At 41.9% G+C, this 26,015-nt stretch overlaps 2 protein-coding genes and 1 long non-coding RNA gene across 4 annotated transcripts; all 3 read right to left on the reverse strand.

Moving 5' to 3' along the window:
• Positions 1 to 7,109: 7,109 nt before the first annotated feature.
• LOC147206544 (uncharacterized) lies at positions 7,110 to 8,305 on the reverse strand. Its single transcript, XR_015100596.1, has 3 exons — positions 8,205 to 8,305; positions 7,448 to 7,734; positions 7,110 to 7,366 (listed from the first exon to the last, which is right to left on the reverse strand). It is a non-coding gene; the product is annotated as an uncharacterized LOC147206544 (long non-coding RNA).
• Positions 8,306 to 10,057: 1,752 nt separating this feature from the next.
• Positions 10,058 to 19,049, reverse strand: api5 (apoptosis inhibitor 5). Of its 2 annotated transcripts, none has more exons than XM_086109728.1 (14): positions 18,740 to 19,049; positions 16,962 to 17,123; positions 16,771 to 16,864; positions 16,215 to 16,280; positions 15,983 to 16,134; positions 14,518 to 14,724; positions 14,325 to 14,429; positions 13,460 to 13,549; positions 12,951 to 13,132; positions 12,759 to 12,852; positions 12,629 to 12,685; positions 12,110 to 12,198; positions 11,881 to 12,023; positions 10,058 to 10,633 (listed from the first exon to the last, which is right to left on the reverse strand). In XM_086109728.1, the coding sequence occupies exons 1-14, from the start codon at positions 18,809 to 18,811 to the stop codon at positions 10,554 to 10,556; spliced, it is 1,593 nt and encodes a 530-aa protein (XP_085965854.1). In that variant the 5' UTR covers positions 18,812 to 19,049; the 3' UTR covers positions 10,058 to 10,553. The 2 variants fall into 2 exon arrangements, with proteins under 2 accessions (XP_085965854.1, XP_085965853.1); XM_086109727.1 differs by having other exon boundaries at positions 11,881 to 12,026.
• A 646-nt stretch (positions 19,050 to 19,695) lies between these two features.
• On the reverse strand, positions 19,696 to 25,529 carry samm50 (SAMM50 sorting and assembly machinery component). Its single transcript, XM_086110008.1, has 15 exons — positions 25,382 to 25,529; positions 24,117 to 24,227; positions 23,934 to 24,035; positions 23,776 to 23,863; positions 23,148 to 23,254; positions 22,941 to 23,071; positions 22,516 to 22,603; positions 22,305 to 22,433; positions 21,822 to 21,893; positions 21,658 to 21,744; positions 21,481 to 21,551; positions 21,171 to 21,238; positions 20,914 to 21,060; positions 20,358 to 20,499; positions 19,696 to 19,849 (listed from the first exon to the last, which is right to left on the reverse strand). Exons 1-15 carry the CDS (start codon positions 25,400 to 25,402, stop codon positions 19,804 to 19,806), a joined length of 1,410 nt encoding a protein of 469 aa, XP_085966134.1. The 5' UTR covers positions 25,403 to 25,529; the 3' UTR covers positions 19,696 to 19,803.
• Between the last annotated feature and the right edge of the window lie 486 nt (positions 25,530 to 26,015).

Here is a 26,015-nt window from a genome sequence, read left to right on the forward strand (position 1 = left end):
CAGGATTCTACCATTTACATTTGAGGGTTGGGAACCATTTTTTTTGTACCGCAAATGGGAAAAAAGGATCAACAAAAATGTAATGTTTTTTCAATGGCCCAAAATGTGTGAGCTTTGGCTACTTCCTGATTTGAGAAAAATATTGAATGTGGAAAATAAATTCCGTTGACAAAAGGTTTTTTTTTCCCCCTTTATAGCTAACAGGCTACTTCATTCTCAAGAAAGTGAAAAATCTGTAATTTTTTTTTGTTGTTTCATTTGTTGACTGGCAGACATCTTGGATCATGGAGCACAATAGGGATTTAATCACTTTCCATCTTGGGGTTCCATTGTGACTCGGGCGGCATTTTTATCTGGCTATGCATGAACACTTCCACAGCAATCTGCTCGATGGTTGTTGAGTAACCCCCAAAAAGAACCACCATCCCATTATCATGTGAGCCCTAAAAATGAGGACAAGATGGAGGAGAACCCTCACCAGGAAAGAGGTGGTGGGGGCGGGCGTGCATGCACGACAAAACCACGTCACTGGAGAAAGTCACGCAGCGCTCAGGCGTGGCTGCCAAGGCTGACGACACACGGCGAGAAGCTGGGCGTGACTAAGGCGCTTGGAAACATTCACACACACACACACACACACACACACACACACACACACACACACACACACACACACACACACACACACACACACACACACACACACACACACATATACACACCCTTTTAATTTGTTCTAATGTCCCTTCCCATCTGCTAGTGGCTTCCCACTCATGGTGGTGGGTCGCATCTTTCCGGTAAAAAGCGGCTGGTGTCATCCCATGTTGAGTATTTTTTCCTCACCGTTGTGACACACGCTTTTCTACTCATTGTTGCAACACACATTCTGTTTCTAACATATATGTACATAGTCAGTTCAAGTGTTAGGTGCCTAAACTTGTCTGATTTCCAACATGTTGGCATTTCCCTCCCTCAAAATCAACGTGACAAGGCAAGATTCAGCCTCTAATCTCTCTGTTTGACTCAAATGCTGTGCTGATAGCAAATGCAAAGAGATGTAACGTTGCATCTACTGCCATTTGTTTCTCATAAGTTACGTGGATGCTTGAATTTAACAGACAAGCTGGGCGAGACCATCTTACAAGCTTACACGCTGAAAAAAAATGACATTGACGAATATATTCGTCAATGGCAGTAAACGGATGGATTCTAGATGATGACTTTAAGAATATAAAAATTTTAAATTTTGTTTCACCTTTTGGTGAAAACGGTTTTAAATCTCATGTGATTTGTGGGAGTCAATGTGTTTACATCATCATCATCATAATGACGCATTCATAAACAAATTATATACCTTTTGCCCTCATATTAAGTTGTTGGCAATTTAATCTGATTTCATGAGATTTTAAAAAAAAATTTGTTTTACTTTACTTCATTAATGAATCATTTATAACCTATTTATAAATGTATTTAACAGATTGGCTTTTATTGGCTCTCATTTGAGCGTACATGTGTTGATGAACTAATATTCAGTCATAAAGACGCCATCTTGTGTATTATTCCTAAAACTCCTTTTGGTATTCATGCATACAGTGGATCTCACGGATTCACAGTTTGGAGGCATTCATAGACTTCTGTGAACCTGTTATTTGTGGGAAGCCCCGCTTATTTGCCAGATTCTTTTTCCTGGTCTTCTGATCCCCGATTTGCTTTTTTTTTTAATAACATTTATTTTTAAATGTGTTTTTTTTTCAAAGTAATTATAATCCGCATTAAATTTTCAGATTTTTACTATTTATGGTCAACCCTGATCCCATTCCCCTACTCGTCCGCCGTATTTCAAAATGTACACATTGCATGCCTTATTTGTTGATTACTGTTAATGAACACAGCCTGATGAGTATTTCACACCTATGCTAAAATATTTGACAAAAAGACTAAAACCATAACAACAACAACAACAAAAAAAAGAATCTTTGAGCCTTTTATGCAGGAATTACACTCCCTTCCTTACGTCCCTCTCTCCCCCCACTATTTATTTTTCCATTTCTCCTGCCTAAATGATGTCAGTGGAAGAGCAGAGCTATACTGTGGCTATTTTTAGATTTGGCGCGTGCGCACACGCACGCACGCACGCACGCACGCAGAATCCTTGGCATCACATGCTTGGTTGGGAGCTCTGCTGCACACAATAACGCATCTCTAGAGGTCGCCTTTGTCACAAATGCGACCCCCCCCCCCCACACTGCCCCCTCTCCCCTCTTGCTCATGTGCGTGTTTGCTTTCCTTGTGTGATGATCACGAAGATGAGTAGAAGAAGAAGAAACGGGTGGACAAGCCCCATTGAGAGAGAGAGGAAGGAGGGCTGACTTCTTCATTCACTCACTCCTTCATTCATCACTTCTAGGCTCACTCATTCACGACGTTTTGCGGGCAGAGTAAGTGAATGAATGCAGGGGTGTTCCATTTATGTATGTGTGTTAAGCAATGAAGGGGGGCGGGGGGTCTCAGTGGACATATGAGGAGTAGAGTACATAGTGTTCCCCGCCCGCCAGGAGTTTGGGGATATCGGTGCGTAAAAGAAAAAAAGAAAAAAAAGGAAAGGAAAGCTGCCCTACTACAGCACAAGGGCCTGTCAAATGTGAACTCCGCCCCCTTTTTTTCCTTTGCCATATTACTTTGCCCGTAAGTGAGTAAAACCGGATTATTGTTGAATGATAAATTGTACAAACTCAAGATCTGACATTGGTGAGAAGAAAAATCCAGAAAAAGTGTGTACGGCGGCTTGGAGAGACTTGCCAAATAGTGAGCCACACAAATTTAATCCATTTCGAAACAGATTTTTTTTTAAAATGTAGTTTAATTTCATTTTAATAGCTTAATTTACTAAATGAAAAATGATTCTTAATTTTTATTTTTTATTCTTAAACACATTTAAAGTGCAATATTGTTTTATGCGATTGAGAAACCTATTTTTGTAAATAGATTTTGTAAAGTGTTTCTAGATGAATTAATTTGAATGCGATTAAAACGTTTTTTGTTCTTTTGAAACTGTCAAAAATGTCGGGAAATGGTTAATTTAACACCCTTTTGCAAAGTTCTACACTAATTTCAATGAACTGAATTCAATTTGAATTGTAATTTTATTGTTATTTTGACTTCAAGCTTTCAAGCTTTCCACTTTACAGCAGCTCCTATATTTTGTTCTTCTACTTCTTCCTTTCATAACTTTGCTACTGTGAATTGGGAATTTCTCCATTGTTAGACTAATAAAGGTTTTCTTATCTTATCTTAAATTGAACTTCAAATGGGCTTTTAAATCCAATTTTAAGGTATACTTTAAATTCCATTTACCTTATTATCAGATAGGCTACAATTGTTGTTCATGAGATTTGAATTGGGTTCATTTAATTGGAAGCCATTTTTGGGGGAGGAGTTTCCGGAGATCTGTCAGAGAGGGGGGGGGGGGGGGGGGGAGAAGCAAAATGAAGAAGAAGTGACAACCTCCTCTTCCTCTTTCTCCTCTTGCCTCGCTCCTAACATTCACATGCTCCATTACATAACACGCTTCGGTTGGGACGGGTGGGGAGCATGTTTCAAGTCTTCTTCAATCAAATAAACGCACACTTTGCTGCACAAGCGTCTTCAATGGAGATCCAACCGAGATATATACATATATATATATATACATATATATATATATATATATATATATATATATGCAAGAGAATAGCTAGATCCAATGCACACTGGAACATGATGCCATTATTTTGATAATTGCTGCATATATGGCGGTTTTGTCTAAAAGTGTGTTTGAGATTATCAGTCGCTAAATGTGTGTATGTGGGTTGAGATGTATACAGGTACACACATACCGCATATACACACGTGCGGCAGGCAGCGAGTGCTTCCCCCGCACTCCCGCTCAAGTTGACATGTTAACACTCACTGGCTGCTATATTTAGCACTGCCTCGCCGCACTGTTACTATTCCCAGCATTGCGCATGAGGGGGTAGGTGGCTTTTCATGCATATCCACACATATATAAATACATACGTGGCTTTGGAATGTTTGGGTCTGCTACTAATACTAACTCAAACACAACCCTCACAAAAATTGTCCAGAAGCTTTGCGGCTTGTCGGTGATTACGATCTCAAAAATATTAGATTGTTTTGTTGATTGTGGGGGTTTTCATTCTTAAACAAAAGCGCACCCACAGCTTTGCCTGTGCCACGCGTACAAAGAAAAGAACACTGCTCCACCCGTGAAACAAACAGCAGGCTCAGTCAGGTACGTTCTGCCATAGGAAGTCTTAAAATTGTGATGGGGGCAAAGGAATTTCAATGCTATTCTGGAGTAAAATATCGATATTAAGTCCCTGTGAATTGAAAATACATAAATATGGCATCTAAATTTGACAGAGCACAGAGAAGAATGCAGTTAACCACCCAGCAAAACTTGAAAAATACAGAAATCATGATGTCTATAAAACAAGGTGTGAAAATTGTGAAAAGTCAAGCCATTACCGCCACTCTCAAACACTGTGGACGTGTCCGCTGAATGCGTTAAGTCTCAACTGTCAATCAAAGATCTCAAATGGATGCTACCTCGTCGGGCATCTTTACGCGTTGTGAAAATACATCCGTCTAAAGCCTCCGGCGGTTGGAATGGCGTCTTGCGAAAACTGCGCTGTGAAGCAGCCACGCCAGAGCAAAACCAGCGTCAACACACTCACTTCCCACCGCTTGCTCTCGCACCTATCTCTGTGTGACGGACACTCACTCACACCTAACAATGAGGCACTCTAAAGTGGCTACAACTGCAGAATATCTGAAGGGGGAGGAGGTGTTTTTGGGGTGAAGGCAAAACTAGCTAACTAACAGCACGTTGCAATGCAACTCCTGGTGTCAGCAAAACGATTATTATTACGTTGAGTAACACTCCCCTACTCATGTCGGGCGCAAGTGTGTCCAAATAATGGTTTTCATTGGTTAACCTTCTGTATTTTTGCAGTCATTATTACTTTTTTAGGTGGTGAATTATTTTAGTCATCATTGGATTTTGTTTTTCTTTTTTTTAACAGGGGGGCGGTGCCAAAAATAATAATAATATAATAATAATAATAGATTTTATCTATAAGTGCCTTTCAAGACACCCAAGGACACTTTACAATAACAAAAAACACAAAACAATACGGGTTGAGCAGCGGCAGCCAAAACGCGCCAGCGTTCACTCAACCCGAAAGTCAGAAATAAACAAGGGAGGGAGAGGGGGAGAAAAAAAAACCCACGCTCAAACTACCCTCATTTGAGGATAATTTGAGTGAGGCAAAAAACTCCTGCACAAGCATATGACAGTTACAACAGGTCACAAGACATAAACAATGAAGATGGTGAAACAAGGGAATGTAGCGATTTGTAATCCAAGAAGCAAGGACAGCACAGACATAACATGACATGACCTTGTGTGTTTCACGGGTATGATGTTATCCCAACTCCTAGACTGCTGCTCATTGTGCCAGATAGACCAAAATTGGGTAATGACTTTCACACTTAACTACCCCCTAAGGCAAAGAGGGATTGGGACCATTGCACACTCTTTTCAATAGTGGTTTAGTTCTCATCAATGTGAACACTTCCAACTTTATACAAAGCCACACATGCACCCGATATCAAGCCAGTGCTTGCTTCCTATTCAAATTGGATATTAAGCTCATTGCTGGGTTGTGGTGCCACAGTGGCTCTGAACAGGGATGGAGACTTTCTAAGTGTGATTTGATGAGCTGTGGATCGATACAGCACACAACAGGCCTATGGGAACTGCAGGAGCACAGCCATAAATCTCTTGTTTTCTTAGCCTGTGATTGTCGCAACTAATTGCCACAGGAGGGCAGACCTAACATAGGAAAAGTGACAGGATAGGAAAAGTACAGCCACTCAAGTGAGCTGCAAAGGGAAAAATGGGGGGGGGGGGGCTGTTAAGAGAATGTCCTACTGGCACTGTCAAAGCCAATGGATGAAAAATACCTAGGTGAACATTGAGTTAATGTTAATCAGTGCATCAGAAATGTTGACAATGTATATGTGGTGTACAATAGAGCCCCTCAAGGGACTTAAAGTATCCGTGTGAATGTGCGCGTGTTGTTACGGATCTCCGTTTTAGCAAGATGATGATGTTGAAATATTGGAAACACAGCTCTGGGTGGGCCATGTGACAGCCACACACGTAAAGCTAGAATTACAACGATGACTGGAATGTCAATCAAAACTAATGGCGCTGGTGTACCTCATGAAATGGTGGGTGAGCATGTGTGGGGAACTACCCTTAAGAAAAGAATGGATGATTTTATATCTGAACCAGTGACAGTACACGTTCTCAAACAGCGCTTCAGGACCAAGGAGAGTTCCCCCAAAAGAATTCTCTCAATAGCCCTTTCTTGACCTTCAAGAAACACATGATGATGTCAAAAAGGATGTCATAAATTCAGTTTAAAAGGAGGGGAAAAAAATCACTGCAGTATAAATATGGCGCCGGCTCTCGGTGATGCCAAAAGAAAAAAAAATTGCATTGCTGACGCAGTTGATTCTTTTTATAGCCTCTTTACAGGCCTCGAACAGACGTGCTCCAATGCCGGCTTCAAGAGGAGGAGTTTCAATGGGTGAATTTGGAAGCAACGCAAATTTGGGTTTGGCACAACATGCGTTTGGGTGCACGTTCGCCTTTTTTTGCGCCACTGTCTCAAGAATCAGCAGTTCAATCAATGTTTTTTTTTCTCCATTTTATTTGACATTTCAATCAATTTATTCTATTCAATCAATTCAATCTATTTTACATGCATTAAATAGAAGTCATTTCATTAATCTCGTTTTATTTTAAATGAGATCATTTTATGAGTGCTTTTTATTGAATTGCATTTAGCTATGCAAACGTGGACTAATGTACAAATATGACATTTTTTAGTTTAGTTTAAAACAATCAATAGAATTTATGCACACTTTGCAATAAGTTGAAATATGATGTTATATTTTAATTTATTTCAAGACAATCAATTGATTTTTTTTTTGCAGACTCTCCATGAACTAGAAATATGTTGTTTTCTTTTCATTTTGTTTTACACAAGGCAATAAATAGATTATGCACACTTTGCATTCACTAAAAATAGGACATTTTATTCCCATTCGGGGAAAGAATTGACATATTTACATTGGTTTGGTTTGGGTGTTTGCCATGGTTACCCAATGTGACTCCAACGGGTACGAAAAGGCGAGAAATTAAGTTACCCGTCCATTGGAGGAATTCTTTGCTCACGTTTCCATTCAAGCGGAATATCCGATGTGTATTTGGCTTGTATGATGGATCTGAGATCTGATTGGGGGAAGAGAAACACAATTCAGGGCGGCCCGGTAGTCCAGTGGTTAGCACGTCGGCTTCAAAGTGCAGAGGTACCGGGTTCGATTCCAGCTCCGGCCTCCCTGTGTGGAGTTTGCATGTTCTCCCCGGGCCTGCGTGGGTTTTCTCCGGGTGCTCCGGTTTCCTCCCACATTCCAAAAACATGCATGGTAGGCTGATTGGACGCTCTAAATTGTCCCTAGGTGGGAGTGTGGGCGTGAATGGTTGTTCGTCTCTGTGTGCCCTGCGATTGGCTGGCAACTGATTCAGGGTGTCCCCGCCTACTGCCCGAAGACGGCTGGGATGGGCTCCAGCACCCCCCGCGACCCTAGTGAGGATTCAAGCTGTTCGGAAAATGGATGGATGGATGGAAACACAATTCAAATTAAGTAAGGATTTTTCAGTTGATTTATTTCTTTTTCTTATGAGCTCCTGAAAATGGAGGCGCGCGGCATCAAGTGGGACTGGAAAAGCATGGAAAAAGAAAAGCCCAGATCACCTGTTGGAGACAGCATTATGGGTGTTGCTAGCTTCCAAAAAAACGAAAAACGGATATACTCTGAAAATGGGACGAGGAAAAACAACTATGGCAAAGGAGACAAAGAGCTTGTGAGCCAAAGCATACCACATCACACGTCAAACACGTTACAATAGCAGCAATAATGGGCAAGGGTGCTTGCTATGTACCCCAATAATTTCGATCCCCTATCTGCCCACGCCTCCTCCTTCACCACTGCATGATTATTTTCAGCTCTGCAGTGCGTGTGAGTGCGTGTGTGTGTGTGTGTGCGCGCGCGCGCGCTTTGGGAAATACCTGGTCACGATCAATCACCAGAGGAGAGATTCTTTTCCCACGGTTGTTTACCACCTCCTGCTGGCCAAAGGGGAGAAGTTTGAGGAGGACCTTGAACGCACCACAGACAATAAACGGTCAGCGGATTGCGACGACAAATTGCCCCCCCCCCCCCCCCCAAAAAAAATAAAAATAAAAAACCACCCTCGTGTGAAAAGCTCACTGGCCATTTCATTCGAAATATAACCCAATGAAGATCGCCATGCTCAGTTTTGGGATGGTAAAATAAGAATGTGTTTGGAGTGGTGTGCATCGTATCAGTTTTGAGAGCTTTTTCGGCAACATGATCGCAACACACGTTCATCAAGTGTATTTTGTACAAGCCATAAGCCAATATCAATCATGATACACACTTAATTTTGAGTGGAAAGTCAACCTTAACAGAAATGAGTAAAAGGTGTGATATTTGCTGTCCGTTTTGAATCGGACAAAACTCACATCGCCTAGTGTATTTTTATATATATATGTATACATACACACATAAATGTGTGTGTGTGTAGTGGTTTCTCTGCATCCAAGACAAAAGAAAGAATGAAGCTTGAAACGTTCAACGGGGCTAAAAATAGAACAGGTTGTTGCTCTGGCAGGAGGGGAAAACCCTGGTCTGTATCGCCCCCTAGAGGGAACAGCCTGTCACAACATTTTAAAATATTTTGCTCTTTCATCTCGATAGTCATCTCATGATACAAAAGAAAAAAGTACATTGGGGTGCACACTCCAGTTTATCAGCAGCCACCTCCAATCAATTGTTTTATCCAACTGAGATTATGGTTTGTCAGAATTGGATGGTTATATCTCCTAAAATAGTTTCAATTTCAATGCATGAAGCCCGATGTTTTTTTGCATCAGCGACCGGCCCAGCAAGATAAATTCATGTACCGGTATATTTGGATTGCTAATTAAGTCCCGAGTCACTACCGCCTTTCCTGTACATCTACCTACACAGAGTGATTGAAAAATAACTTCCTATGGTAAACTATTCACAAGTGGTTTAATAATAGGTTGGGGTTTTTTTGCTTGTTTTTAAATGGATGAGAATTGAGTATGTATTTAATTTTCTTGCTGTTCTTTAATGCATCAGAAATTAAGTAACGGGGAAAGGGATGACTTCCACCAAATGGTAGGTGCATTTTTTTTTCTTCGCGTGACCAGAAGCTAAATTTTGTGGTTTGGAAGACCACATTTCATATTTGCCCTTCAAATCTTTGGTTTTGTACAAAAAGAAACGAAAGAAAAAAAGTGAAGTCACATCTATCTCCTGTTGAAAGAGGCACTCAGCCATTCACAAAGGACAGTAGCAAAACGTGGAGAGGCCTCATTTTGCATCAAAATCAAATCTTTAACATTCTCCCAAATACTGATAAATGGACTCGCATCATGGTAAGGTACTCGCAATCCCGCATCACATCCAAATTTAAGTTCTAATACAACAACAACAAAAAAGAGAAATTTGAGTAAAATCTTCATCAGACCTCAAAATTCTGAAACTGTTACAATAAATACAAATACTTTTAAACAGGGGAGTTGTTTTTCCACTCACATTGTAGCTATAGACGTATATATTTTGCATTTCTTGTTCGACGGAGTGGGCCATAAGTTTCCATACATAGAAAAATGTATCATGCATTTCTTTTTTTAAATGTTTTAGATGCCCTATGTATTGTAAAACTCTGTAGATGGAAACTTATGGCCCACCATCCTGTGTCATGATCACGTCTTCACCACTGCGGTCGCATAACAAGGCCAATAAAAAGCAAGGTATCTGTACTTTGGTGGATGTGCGTTATCGAACATGAAGACATGACACCGACCGCTCATAGTTCCATACAAGTTTATGATAAAAATCCGACAACATCAGCGATTCATACAAAGTTGTAATAGTCGGCCAAACTGAAGCTCTACTAATAATTTTAAACATGAAAACAAGATTAAATAAAAAATGTAAAAACAAATGCATTCCAACATCACGTTGCAACCCAAAAAGGACTGTTTTTTTGTTTGGTTTTTTTTTGGTTTTGTTTTGAAAAACTATTGTGTGTCACAACTCGGCAGTCTTTTTGTTCCACAAGGATACAACGTCATTCATAAAAACAAAAAAGGGAGAGAAACTACAGCTACGGGCCTTGGCTTCTTGACGAATTCTAGTTGATCTGGATAAAAATGTTCATTGTGACAATTTTCTTTCATTTTTTTTAAATGGAAGTGGGACAATAGTGGTACATAATCCATTTAAGGTTGACAACGATCCAGGCGTGATGCAGTTCAGTGAGTAAGAAGCACCGCCCCCACCCACCCTCTTGGTGACCCGACTCAGTAGATCCGCCCTCGGCTTCTGTTGCCTCTGGTGCCGAAGCCCCGTCCCCGTCCGCCCCTGAAGCCGCCGCGCTGCTCTGTAGGCAACATTCACCATGGTGAAGACCATAATGTTAGCGCATGGCCCACAAAAAAAATCACACACAATCCGGTTGCTCTCGAGCCATCCTTTACTCCAACACACCTGATTCAAATGATCAGCTAACAGCAAGCTCTTTTGAAGCCTGTATTGATCCTGATCCCTTGAGTCAGATGAGTTGGAGGAGGGAGACTTGTAAAACAGATACGATCTGGCTCTCGAGGAACCGAAGTTCCCCACCTGTGCTCTATGTACTCCAAGTGTCATAATAGGTTGTACAAAAAGTTTCGGCTGTGACCTAAGGCATGCTTTTTCTTTTTAACAAATATTTCGCCCTATATAACAAGCAAGGTACAGACCGGTATATCAGATCCATTTGATACGTTTTGTTCTCCTACTTCTCCCTTTCATAATCTTGCTGCTGTAAATTGGGAATTTCTCCATTGTGAGAAAAATAAAGGTTTTCTTATCTTATCAATAACTTCTGAGGATAAAAAAAACTTTGGGTTTACAGTATTTTTAAACTTTTATTGCGAATTGATCAATGAAAAAAAAGGGGACTCAAAAGTGATTTTGTCATTAGCTTTGTAATTGTATTAATTGGTCAACAAGGGACATCAAGGGATGAAAACAGAAAAATAGTTATGAAAAATTAGGAGGGCCCCCATAGATGGATAGATTTTGTTTTTATTCAAATGGTGACAATTTTTTAAAAAAGAGCCAATGATTTTTTTTTTTAATTGTCTTGTGTTTTTTGAAATTGATAAATCACTGTGCAAGCACATCATTTTTCACTTAAATGGCTACATAAGGAAAACCAAATTCTCATTGTTTACAGTGCTTTTAGTTTTTTGTTAAGTGAACTAATGGATAAAAATCGAATTTTCTTTCAAGATTTTTCAATCATTTCAAGCTCCCATGTGAAACAAATAAAAATGGTCCACTCGTATAATTATTTATTAACTATAAAATTATTGTTCACTCCTCATATAGTGTAGCTGGGTTGAGCTTTGGACCGATTCAAGTTTTTGAGTGCCAACATTTAGCAAGTTGCTATGAAAATATTCCTGTTAATGTTAATATTGGAGGTATCGAAAGCAAATCTCCTCACCATGACCCAAATGTATTCACATTTAATCCTCGGTGGCCACAACATCGTGTACATAAAACAATAAAGAGCATTTCCATACGTTACTACTAAAACTGTCAACGTGTGCCATGATCAGACTGTGCTCGCAATCCTACCGTAGCTCAAGTTCCCGAGGGATGCGCTGTATTTGCCGCTGGGTGGGTTGTAGATTTGCCGAGCGTCTCGCCGAGGCTGCGGAGCCATCTGCTTCTTCAGGGTGACGCCCGTGCCTGCGTCGTCACCGGATGGACGCTTAAGACTGCTGCGTGAAAGAGAGAGCAGAGGTAATGCTCAGTCACGTAAGGAGAATCGGGCATCAGCTGCTTTGCAGCGTGTCAAACTTACGCCACCGCCGCCGCCGCCTCGGTCTTCTGGACAGGCTTCCAGGACAGCGTGACGGCGCTCTTAAATGACGGAGGGTTGTGGAAGAGATCCTGAGACACAGAGTTGGATCAAATCTATCAGAGGGATATGTTTATGATAAAGCGGTCAACTTGCCGATTGCCTTGTGTCCATCACAGGTGAGGCCACGATTTGAGGAGCGACCGACAGTGCAGTGAGGTGAATTTGTATCACCTTATGGGTGAAATACCGTTTCTGCCTTGGTAGAAGGTGGTTTCGTTACCTCCGGTTTTTACTCATGCCTAGAGTATCGTTTTTCTGTTGTTTTGGTTCACAACGGAATTCAAATGGCTCAGTAGTATGAAATGTCCAGGGGAAGCATCAATTTGAGGGGCACACTTATTCGGCTAAATCGGATGGCTTGGTGTTCATTTGAGTTGGAGTCACTATGAGGAAATACCATAACAGATAGCCGATGTAAATAAGAGATTTGCCCGAGTTCCTAGTTTAACCGCAACCGACCTTGATGAGGACGTTGATGTTGTTTGTAATCTTCAGGGCCACCACCTTGATCTTGTTCTGATGATTATTAAAACAAGTCCTCGTCAGCACCCACATGGTTTGACAGACTCAGAAAGATGGCGCCGTATACCTCGTCCGTCTTAAGCGCTTGTCCCGTCTTGCCTTGCAGAGCCACTCGCAGCTGTCTGATGTAAACCTGCAGGCCTCTGGCGAAATACTGTAACCTGTAAGTGCCATCGCAACCGTTTTTTAAAAAAATGACATCACATAGGTGACATTTGATGAGTCAGTGGAGTTCATATCACCTGTGAGTGATGCGTACCTGATCTTGAAGTCTTTGAGGCGCTCAGCGTCCACTTTATCAATGAGGAAGTCAGGTAGTTTTTTGCCCAGCTGGTGGAAGCTGAAGAGCAGACACTCCACGTAGCTGAACTGCAGCTTGGGCTCCTCGCCGGCTGTCTGCTCGCCGTTCTCCACCTCTTCTGGCGGCAGAGGCATGTACTCCTATGGGAGAGGAGGGGGGGATAAAAAATACATTTCAAAATATTAAATTCCATGGGAAGATAGTGGATTATGAAAACTGTCAATGTCAAAGCTGCTGCTCCTGCGACCCGACCCCAGATAAGCAGTAGAAGATGGATGGATGGGTGGCACTCCACCACCATCTCTCCGATTGGAAGCGCCAAGATGCCATAACGGCGTGTTTCTCCCAAACTGAAATAGCTTGAATTTGAGTGTGCCTGCCACGGTGGTAAGTGCCCACGGCATGGCGCAGTCGCACATACTCTCAACGAGGTGTTTGGCTGATGGTGGTCTGTGCTGTTTACCCACCAGCAGCTTGGTGAAAAGCATGTTGAGGTTGGTCTCCAGTTTGTCCATGTCACCGCAGAAAGGACTCATCTCTGCCAGCAGCTTGAGGACCTGCGCGGATGCACATAAAGACGCGCAGCGTTAAAAAGACACGTCTTCACGCACGTAGCGCTAACGAGCAACAGTGTGATTAGCTGAGTCATAAAGAGCGTCATACACATAACACCTTGTCAATTGCGTGTGCGGCAGCCGTCGTGAGTATCGAGTTTGGTGGGACTCGAGGTGCCGATTGGAAGTGGGTGCCGCTGTTGCATAAACTCTTGTTGGGAATAACGGGACACTTTTTCACAACTTAAGTCATTTCCTTCTTTGAAAGACGCGACTTTATCACTACACGTCAGCAGCAACACAGTAAGTAGAGGCAAGTACCTGAAAAGTTAGAAATACAAGTGTCTTAAACATCTGTCTCGTTTTTTTGATCTCAGAAGGTTAGTCTCTTCGTGGGTTCTCCATCACGCCAAAATCTTTATCGTTTACTACAGTATCGGTGAGATCCATGTTGACATGTGAACTGCTCATGTTTTTAAATCTATTCTGCATACGTTGAAGCATTTGGATCAGTAAATGGCACTCTCAACATACCTCACAAAAGTTGGAAAAGGAAAGTCGCTGCATTCCACCTTTTATTTTTGTTTCCCATAGCAAGTTAGGATTTTTTTTTGTTGTTGTTGCGAACACTTACTTGTATTTTTAATATACAAATGATATTTATTTCGCGAGTGCACCTTTTGCCCCCGTGTGCTCAATAGGGCAGAATTTTATGATACCGGTTGAGGTTAAAAATAAACTCTCAAACCCCAAAACAGGACACATCAAGGAAACTGACCTCAAGCTGGATGTCGAGCTCGGCCACAGGAGTCGTCAGCATGCTGAGGTTAGGCAGGACGTGTTCACAAAAGTATGTCACAAAACGTGTGGAATGGACATTTTTCTACAGGTGAAAGAATGGAAATCATTAACATTTTTGACATTTTGAACAAGGAAAATCGACAGTGAAACGATACTGTTGATGTACTCACAGAGAAGAGGGGCAGCGCCTGGCGCGTGCACTGAAGCAGGCGGTCCACAGTGTCGGGGTCGGCCGGGTTGAGCGCCTGCTCCAGGAAGGCCTGTTCCACCACCAGCTCCACCAGCTGCTGGCGCCCGCTCACTGTCTGCAACACGCGCAGGTTCGACACCAAGCGCATCAGTAACACAAACTCCTCACCAGTCACGTCCTCCAACACCTGAGGGGAGAGAGAGAGGGCGGTGGCGGGGGGGGTGTTAATACAATACAATACATGCTGATTTAAATAGCGCTTTCACAACAGCGGCAGCTGTAACAAGGCGCTTAACAAAACAGTTAACAAAGTAAAATAATAAACACAACACATAACATCCGGGAGGGGCTCAGAGTCGAGCCGCTTCTCCTCCACATCGAGAGGAGCCAGATGAGGTGGCTTGGGCATCTGATTCGGACGCCTCCTGAGCGCCTCCCTGGTGAGGTGTTCCGGGCATGTCCCACCGGGAAGAGACCCCGAGGAAGACCCAGGACACGCTGGAGAGACTATGTCACCCAGCTGGCCTGGGAACGTCTCGGGATCCCCCGGGGAGAGCTGGAAGAAGTAGCTAGGGAGAGGGAAGTCTGGGCTTCTCTGCTAAAGCTGTTGCCCCCGCGACCCGGCCCCGGATAAGCGGTAGATGATGGATGGATGGACAACACATAACATAAAACACGGACAGTCGTGCAGTCCTAACCACTTTTCCGTCACACGCTTTGTTGTTTGAAGCAGTTTGAGATGAAAGAGGAGAGGATCAAAGTGTCCTTTAACCAGTGGATCAGAGACCTCATGCTCAAAATGTGCACACATCGGCTACAAGCTAAGTTTCAAAGTCAACAAGAAGCTGTAGCATCCATTGTGGAAAAAAGAGATAGGTTCACTTCTGTCCCATGGAAATCCGTTTCAATTCCAAGCGGCGACTCTCGTTTCCAAATACGCATCGGCGCTCTGCGCCAACGCTCCTCTCTCCTCATCCTCAACTTCAGCAGCCATCCATCCAGCCGCACCAACGCCGACTGTCCAACAGCGCCGACATCTCCACTGAACAAAACGGGGTTGTGAAAAATGTTGTCCATTTCAGGCGCAAAAAACACAAGCGCCCCAGGTCTGTCCAGCACCGACAGTCAATGGCGCCGACATTCCTCCCAATCAAAGTCTGTACTGGTACAGGTGTGCTGCCGAGAAGGCGCAACCACCAACCACAGATACTTCTCCTTTGACGAATGTCGTAGCCAAAAAATGCTGAAAACAGTCCATATCAGGTCCACATGATGAAACAACATGTGACAAAACAAAGGGCAAAAACAGCAAAAAAGAACAAAAAAGCAAGGCTCCTGAAGAGCACTTGCCGAAGGCTGCCTACTGTCAACGATAGCACTAGTATGATGCTCGTCTTGAACAATAACTTCATCAAAGTTTAAATTTGCAAACACACGAGCACAACCTTCTTCGTCTCTGTGAAGACGTACTCCTCCACCTCCTTTGTCATGACATCCTCAGGCAAGGTCTTGAGCTTGGTGGACAGAAACTTGATGGCCCGCTCACGCACAATGTCCTCCCCTTGAAGAATCTGCGAGAAGAGGCCACCGAGGGTGCCTGTGCAACAGGCGACAATCTTAATCAATGTTAGCAGAGGGGGAAAATTCAAATGCTAACTGAAACAAACAATCACGCACCTTTCGCGTCAATCTTGAAGATGGAAATCAGCGAAATGTTCACTTGGTTGAATTCTGCTGTATCATCTAAAAAAAATTAACACATATGACACTTAAAAATTGGTTTTTGTTCAACACTGCTATAAAAATGAATGATAAATTTATAAAACAATGCAGTGGTACGTAACTCAATTTACTTATATAGACAATCAATTTCCCCAGGGGAAATGGAACTAAATGCCAATAATTCATTCCAGCCCGCAAAACAAAAACAAAAACACTAAAATGTTTCAGAGGTTGTTGTTGCTTGTATGTTTTCTTGAATAAAAATAGCATAGTATGGTACACAAGATTGGTTGTCAGAACGTGAAGGAGCTTCAAGAGGTACGTGAGATTTTAAAATATATTTAAAAAGTAGCAACCATGCAAAATTGTTTTAAAAATGCTACAGCACTCTGTAAAACATTTTTGGTTTTTCCAAACCAAAAATGTTTTCCACTGATTAGGGGGTACTTGGCTGAAAAAATATTTCACAGGTCAAATCAAGGCACTACTTTACTTTCTATACATCCAGTACCTGTCTGGAGTAGTTGGGTGAGAATATCTGCCACCTTGAGGATGTTGTCGCCAGTCGCAAAGCGCGGGAGCTCTTTAATAGCCTGCCGCCGAATCTGGACCAAAGTGAACAGGCGGCCGTAAGATATTAACAGTGAATGAACGTGGCCCGAGAATAAATCTTGAGAGACTGCACATAGTCGTCACACTTACTGACACGTCATCATCTTCACAGAGATCCAGCTGGGCGTTGATGGCGGCGTCCGACAACTCGGGGAAGCTGCTGAAGAACTTGGGGATGAATTGAGCCGCCAGCCGCTTCTCCTTGGGCCCGCCCTTCACGCCATCCAAGATGACTTGGTAGGCATCTTTGTGCTGCAGAATGCAAAGAACAAGGAACTGGAATTGTTTTTGTGCGTGTGTTTAACATTACTGTAGACACTGACTGATTTCCTCATTCCCAAAAAGTAGATTGATGTTAGAGTAAATACAGGCAAACTGCGGTGGGGTGTGGGAAGCAAAGCTATGACGAATTTAAAATAAAAAAATAAAAACTCATGCTAAGATAGCAAAATATGTTTGAATATGTAAATACGACTATAATAAGAACAAATAGATAAGTCTAGAACAATTAAAAGTCATTCTAAAGCAGTTTTGGACAGGTGTCGAACAAAGGAAAACTGAAGAAGAGTTTTAAACAAAAGAAGGAAGGATACATAATGAATAGCAGCAGGTCGGGACAGATTGAGGACAGTGGTGGTCAGGGGGAAGACAGTTCTGTGGTGGACGCAAGGCAAAAGTGAATATGAAGAGACAAGAAAAATAAATAAGCGCGTCTGAGGGAAAGAGGGATGGGTGAAATGAAAGTAGGAAGGAAGGTAAAAAAAAATCAAGGTTAAGTGACTGATAAAAATAGAACGATGCATGAATAAAACCTGGTATGATGCAGGGAATCAAGGAAAGAGAAAAACAAGCTTAAACAAAGGTGAGAATGCATAAAAAAAGAGGTGTGACACAAGGAAGGAAGAGAAAAAACAGGTCTGAGATGAAAGGAAGGAGTGAAGAAGTAAGGCAGAAAAGCAAATTTAAGATCAGGGAGAAAGTAAACGAAGACAGGAAAAAACAGAAAGAAGGGACAAGGAAGGTAATGAAAGGAGGTCGGAGGAGGGAGGAGGGCAAAAAGGAATGAGGTAAGGAAGGAAGGCCAGAAGTAAGGAGACAGAATTTTTAAAAAAACAGGTGTGATGGAGGGCAAGGGGAAAGGAGGTCATGTAGACTAGTAGCTTTCAGTGAAGGAAAAAGGATGGTGGATTGAGGGAAGGAAGGAACGAAGTCAAAAATGAAAGGATAAGATAAGATATCCTTTATTTGTCCCACACTGGGGAAATTTACAGCCTCCAGCAGCAAGAATGTAGGCAGAAAGAAGAAGAAAAAAAACAAACTACGAATATTAAAACAAGACGTCGGTGATGTCAAAAAGTCAGGAAGGAAAAGATGCCAGGGGGAAGAAAGTGGGGAAGGAAAACAGGACCGAGTCAAACTCCAAAAATAAGGTAGGAACAAATAACAGCAGACGTTTCAGCCAAGGAAAGATGGATACAAGGGGAGGGGGGGGGGGGGGACAAATACACATGATCGAAATGTCATTAAATTAAAAGATTTCACGGTACGTCCCTACCTTCTACCGATCCCGGTATTAACGGAATATATTAATATTTTTTAAAGTCAGACGGGACAAATGCTTTCAAAGTCCGAGTGCCCTCTCATTACGAACAAAACAAAACGTGGCTCGTAGCACCTTCGACTGTGAATTAAACATGGCACCATCACAAGGCTAACAGCTAGATGCTAGCTTAGCACCCCCGCACTCACAACACAAGCTTACGTAAGCTAGCAGCCAGCAACATTGGCCTGAAAATGAAGGTTTGGCGTTTTCTAGAAGCGACGTAAGCAATGCATAGGCTTTATTTTTTGCTATTTTCTTCATTTACCTGGCTGACGTCGTCCTTGGCATCAGCAAGGACCCCGTAGCTTCGATAGAGATCCTCGATAGTGACCGCCATCAGCGTGCGTCCGATTTGCCTTGCGCTCAGCTCAATGCAAAAACAAGACGCCAAAATAATACCCGTTGGTTCTTTTTTTCTGCTGGTTAACGGGGTGGTGGCACTATTTTGCACTATTTCGTTGTGAACGTAGCACCAAAGAATGGGAAGAGGGTGGCGAAATTTCGAGAAGCTTGTGAATTATGAGCCCCCACTAATTGTCCGCCAACCAAGCAACGTTCAATGGACGAGAGGAAGGCTAAACCAAGCAGTTACGGAAGTGACGACGATGCGCATGTGCAGGTTTGGCCAACCACAGGGCGAGATGAAGAAACACGTGATACAAAATGGAGCAAAAAATGCCGCGCAGTTATGGCGCTCATTTGACGCATGCATCCATTCATACATCCATTTTGTATTCAGTAGTGGCAAGTGTAATTTTAGAAATATTGATTTAACCTACTCGAGTAAAATAAAACGTAAACTCAGAAATGCACAGTTACTTAAAAGGACAGTGTGTGAAAATAAGTTGGTTTTTCATGGTTTGTAATTTTAAAAAATATATATACAGTATATATATATATTAAATTCAATAATGTGAAAAAATATGTTCTTTGACATCAACGATTTTTTTAATGAAATTGTAGGTGAAGTAATTGCTTATTACATGAGATGCACCTGCCCTTAACAACAGAAAAAAATGAATACATTGCCTGTATGAGTTCAGATAGACGGAAATTTTTTAAACACCAAAGGTAGTTGGTTATCAAGCTGGTTATCAAGGTATCAGAACTTATTTGTACATCTACAGAGCATTATACTCAATTGGTAGCCGTTCATCTTCACCTTTTAGCTTGATGACTTGTTGAGCTCTCCAAAGATGAATAAACACAGAGCAATGCTAATTCAGTGCAAACATATTTATCAACAAAGTGATAAGTTGCAAACAAACATCTACTACAAGCAGTCTTCCCTTTCAGCAACAAGACTGGCATTCCTGTTGAATGGCGGCTTCAGAGGAATCGTATTCCTGCCCCAAATTGGACCCCATCACATATCCTGGAAGACAGCAGTCAAAAGAAAACAATGAATGATCAAGTTTGGTTAAATTAAAGGGGGCATTTTATGGAAATTTGACTTTCCCATGTCTTGGATACAAACAGCAGTGTGTCTCGAAAGCCTGCCCTTGCACCCGTGAGTGAGGTAAATAATTTCAAAGCTTTTTCTCCCATCAACCCCCCCCCCCCCCCCCCAACGTGTCAGGTGTGAGTTTCAATGTGCTTCATTCACCCACTTCATTTTCATTTCCAGTTGTGCTATATAGGTTACAAAATGGTGGAAAATGTTTTGAAATTATTTACTTCTGCCCTTTATCATATCACAAAAGCCTGGCACATTTGCACAAGGGCGTGTAGACTTTTAATATCCACGACAGCTGGCACATACTTAATTTTTCATAGGTATCACAATGCCTTTGTGAAAAACAAAGTACGTTTCCTTTCAATGAAAAACAAACCTCCCACCTGTGAACATCAAGATGGCATTTTGACGTCGATAGCATCTTTACCTGTCTCCACTCTGAACTCCCATGGGAATGCAGTAATTCAGCTCCAGTCTGGCAATGTTGCCTAAACGCAACACGATACCAAGCCCATATGACCAGCGGATGCACTCTGCCAGCTTCTTCAAATGTGCTTGAGGGCCCTCTCCTAAGCATGAGAAACGCAATGATCCTTATTCATTTATTGGGGTAGGTTCAATTAGTTTTGATACACAACCTCCTAACACCATATTTTTCAGCATATTGATCAAACGAAACCGTTTTAAGTAACATTCTGCATGTATCTGTAAAAATAAGTTGAAAGAGTTTAAAGACGGAGGAGTATTGCAAAGGTGAGGTGCATCACCGACGTCTTGTTTTAATATTCGTAGTGTAAAAAGAAGTTAACCATTAAAAGGTAAAAGTTCAAAGATGAATGACATGATTGAAAAGGGCTAGTCACTTCAAAATTATGCCTAACGAGTCATTTTTAACATTTTGAACTCAATATTACGGTCAAGTTCCAAGCTCTTGGATGTTTACCTTCAGTTTTTTTAAGTTTGTTTTTTAGGACCTAACCCACCGTAGTTAAGGTTACAAAGGTTCCCGGCGTTGAGGAAGAAATGCGTTCGGAAGAGGTCGCCAAAGCCCCCCCTGCCAGGCCGGAAGGGCAGCGGAGTGTAGAGGTGAACGCCACCCGCCCAGTAAGCTTCTCCTCCCAGGTAATCGCCTGTCATACCAATTAAAAAACAAAACAAAACAAAACAAACAAACAAAAAAAAAAGATGAAAATATTTTAAAAATTAGCATCGAGGCTAACAGCGTAGCCAACCATCTCACCTTCACTTTGCGGGCCCATGCTGTACATGCTGAAACCTCGAATACTGGTCGGGCCACCCAGATAAAACCTGGAGGGACGACATAGGAAGTTATGACAGAGAGGCTCCAAGCATTTTTTTTAAAGGTTATAAATAAATAAAAAGTCTGCTTTGCTTTGACTTATGTCATTCCCATTGTGGAGACTCCTACAACATTATCTAGCGATTGATCGATCGAGCTATCTAGCCGCCCCACCCATAGAGTGTCCAATTTTTGATGGTTATTTGGCGGATTCGCAATGACAAAAGGGGTACAAGAAAATATGAAGTACCTGTCTGCTATGCTTGTTGGCTTGTCACCAATAGGCAACAGCAAACCGCCCCACAAGGAGGCAGACAGAACCTGGAAGAAAAAAAACAAATATGAGGCTCTGGTGAAGACAATTCTAATATAAACTGTGATCATTTTTACAGGTTAAAAAAAAAAAAAAAAAAAGTGTAAATCTCACAGAGTCCCAGAAGAGGCTTTTATTGAGCTGGATTTCAAAGTCCTCCTTGAGGAAACTGGCATCTCCTCCCGTGTAACCAGCAAGCTCCTACACGTCACATCAAATATTCCGTAAATTAGGTCATTCATGTGGTTGTGGTTTAAGGCGTGCGGTCTGCAACCGACCTGATGGATTTTCAAGAGGCCACCTTTCCTGGGCAGGATGGAGGAGTTTCTGGTGTCGATGACCATGGCATGCTTAAAAAAAAAAAGTCATTTGGGCTGTTTATTTGCTACCGTATTCTAACGTTTTGAGATGATTGAATTGGGGTCTTTGTTGCCCTTAAGTCACACACCCAAATTATTAAATGCTTCACTCGTTGTGTACTTTTTTTTAAAAATCAGGTATATTACAAAAATAATTTATATAACTGTACCTGTAGTTTCAAAGTCATTTAAAAAACGGTTTAACCCTTTGAGGGACAGCAGTTACTACAGTGGACAGTTTATCATGTTCTCAGGTTATAGGGTGCATAAAAGGGTTCATTTGAAATTCAATTATTTGTGGAACCTGATTGTCTTTTATAGCACATAACCTTGTTGTTGTTTGCAGCTGTGCGTTTCTTGTGAGAATGAGATTATGTCATGTGGGACTTGAAGCCAAAATACCGCGAGTGACGACTTGAGAGAATGTCCACTCTCTTCCCGGACAGCGAAGGAGGCGGTGCGAGCCAGACATCCTAAATCTCTCCACACGCCTTCCCACTTCAGGGTTTGGTTGGTCTTCCACACAGGGAACTGAGCAAGGATGGACAGCAAGACATTAAAATCCTCTTCCACAATGACAGTGACGATCGTATGAAGATTTGTCGTCTTTTACATTTAGCTCGGCTGAGACGCCACGATCCGTCTCCCTCAGCGAACTCCACGGAAACTGTCCGGTTACTTTGTAGGCGTTGAGTGTGATGCTGAGGGGAGAGAAAAAAACCCCAACAACATTCCTCTCCTATTACACGGCAAAAAAAAGATTATCAGATGTATTGTAAAGCAATTGGAGAATCTTGATGCAAGCGATCGCTAATAAATCTAGTAATGGGATTTCTATTTCGGATAGTGGCAATAGTTTGGATTCTATTTCTAAAACGAACATTCACTCTCTCTTCATCATGATTTCAGTACTCAGTATACACTGAAACTATGCAGAAGGCGAGGCAAGTTATAAATGTCACGGCGAAAAATTCATACACAAGTATACGTCGTGTTACGCTCCTAATTGTCAACACATGACACTAAAAAGATACTTACTTGCGTTCAAAGTTCCCCACTTGCGGTTTGAAAAAGGACAGGCCGTAGGAAGTCTCTTTGGTGCCGTAGGAGAACTGAAAGGTGAGCTTCTCGGCCCGGCCAAACACATTGGGCAGCTTCATTCCGAGCACCTGCCGTGAAGCATTATTGTACCATCGTTTAGTGGCGCCAATTCAAGCGAGACCGTCCATCCAATTGCGCACTCACCATGCTTCCTTCATTGTTCCCGACCATAGTGTTGTAACTGCCGGTCATCCGCCTCAGCTCGGTGACCTCGAACGTCACATCGAGGCCGTTGGGGAGAGCGTCTTCACCTGAAATATAAGCGGTAGCAAAAGTGAGCTCTAGAAGTGCTCCACAAATAAAGTTGGATTGGATTTGAATTGATTGTTGTTGTTTTTTTTGTTGTTTTTTAACAATTCATTACTTTCCAAAATGTCCACTTCTGTGCCTTTCTGTTACTCTATCAGTCTCTCTGCTGCAATCGAAGCCTGGCAATTTTTAGAGTGTCATCTTGATCGAATGATGTCAAAATGTGAACAGCATTAATGGAATGGACTGTTTAAGAACCAATTGTAATTGAACCAGGAAACATGTTGGTCCATTCATGATCAAACAACCGTTCAGCCCTTAGTTTCGAGAAGAGCAAAATGCAAAAAGAAAATAAACATTGAACAGTTGGTGTGTCCATTCAAAAGTTTCGAGAAGCTCAAATTGAATTCACCCGAAAATATTATAGTGAATTTTTAGGTTCACCTGCAAATTTTACACAACATCCAAATAACCCCAATGTGATGTGACTCATGTATAGCGTCGTATTTTGTGGCTGATGTACCCCTGGAGGTGTCAATAACAACTTCAACTTTCCGGAAGATTCCAAGACGAAGCAGCTTCTGCCTGGCTTCGTGGGATCTTTTCATTACCTGAAATAACAAAGCAGCAGTGTAGAGTCAGTTAACGGGCTGTAGTTTCCCTTTGATTTCCAGTACGTACATCGATTAAATTCCTTGCTCGGAAAACATCAGAGATCTCATAGGAAAGCAGGTCCTCCTTGGTCCTCCCGAGCCCGTCTACATGCACCCGCTGGACCACCACCTTTGGATATTAAAGGAACAGAAGGAAATGTCATTTCACAAAGTTGTTTTGTGGCGTGTTTGGCAACTACATGGATCTTACATCCTTGTTTTCCAGAATTTCCTGCTTAGGTTCCTGCTCCATATCAGGAGGCTCAATGTCATCAGCGTGAACTCCCAGCTCAGGACCCTGCATGGGCAGAGGGTCCAGGCTCTGCAACACCATGTTGAAAAGAAACGACCATCAGAGACACGCTGTGACTCAAGTGAAACAATTACAGTATAAATCATTTCCTGAAAGATATTATCTATGGAATAATAAGTTATTTGCACAAGTATTTCTTTTGTTATGCACACTCCATTGGGTACACCTACATCATCTAGTCTTTCGAATGGCATGCAATACAAGAGGAGTTGCATCAAACAAGTTAGGTTTTACAAAGATAATCATGATGTTACTGTATAATATAGCAATGTCTGCATTGTAGCCTACTTTAATCACACAATCCGAAAGCAGTTGTTTTTTTTAGACGCTGCAAACTTCAGAATGCATTTTTCGGAGAAATTGCGGGTGAAACCTGAGCAGCTGACACTGACATGAAATGCTGTGGAATGAATTGAATTGATAACATGTGGAATGTGAGACCTAAAGATGGAAGGATTTTAATCAGTCTAGAAATATGGAAGGAGAGTGTCAATGGCAAATATTTGTCCCATTTATAATGCTAAATGCGATATAGTGAAAATGATGGCAATTTCAGGAACTTGCCAAATAGTTTTGTAGATGAGCGATGTCCTGAAGGAGCATGTAAATAGACTTTGAATTGCTTGAATAGGACAAAAGGACAAAATAGTGCAGGTAAAAAAGGTTACAAAACAATATTGGTTGAGTACATGTGAATGTTCTTCACACAAGTACAAGGACAATAAACTTAAATGACTGATTCTGCTCATCATGCAGTCTTATTACATCTCATTATACAGTCGGAGTCTATCTAACAACATGTCATTGAGTGTACAACACAGTACAGTACATCTCCATAATGTCAGTCTTTCCACTCCCAGATAAAAAAAATAAAATACTGGTGTCAAGAAGACAACGAGCTAGCACATACATGTATAAAGGAAACCTAAAGCGTCAGCATTGTGGTGTTAAATGTTTAAAATGCACGGTGGACAATATGTGATTGAGGAGGTCCAAATGTACATGCTTTGCTCGACAAACAAGCGCCGTGCATTAGCCACCAATGCCCCAAATCTCGTTGAAGGGTGGACGCTGTCACCGAGGGCCTCCCTTTTCTCCTCAGCAGCCACACACGCCGAGAGGTCAAACGCCCAAAGCAACGCGTTTCCGTCGCATTTTCTTACCCTGGCGTGGACGGTGCCCATGCTTAGATCCACGCGACGGCGACCCGATGGAAAACAGCGACAGTTGACAGAGGGGGGACACACGCAAAAAGCAAACACTCAAGACTATTACGCGGAGACAGGAGAAAGAACTTCACGCAAGGAGGCAGCCATGTCATTTCCGGAATTCGGCTTGGCCACGCCTACCAGCAGGCGGCCATTGCTCGTTTGATGATAAAATGTCGTAAAAATACAAAATATAAATACAGTAAGTATATTAACATGTACAGATAACAATTTAAAATAGAAATACAGTAAACATGAATACCCAGACATAAAATACAGTAAATATATATTTAAAAAAAATACAATGTCAGGAAACAGGAACGAAAATAAAATTCAGTAAAGTTATAAAAGTAAAATCAAATCGTCTCAATGCTATTAATCATTCTGTCAAATGGATGTGTGAAAAAGGTATAGCGTTCAGATGATGAAAATGTAGATCATAATTAATTTACTTGCACTACTGTCCACAATTCCATATAATACTGTAAATCATCCCACTGCATTAGTGTTCACGTCTTTAAGTAGAAGCAAATCTTTGCTCCAATAATTGCTACGAGCACTTTGCATCAATAGACTGCTGTAGATACTG

Source organism: Hippocampus guttulatus, chromosome 4 (genome assembly GCF_054856545.1).
Source record: "Hippocampus guttulatus isolate MCC_2025c chromosome 4, RoL_Hgut_1.0, whole genome shotgun sequence".
NCBI lineage: Eukaryota > Metazoa > Chordata > Actinopteri > Syngnathiformes > Syngnathidae > Hippocampus > Hippocampus guttulatus.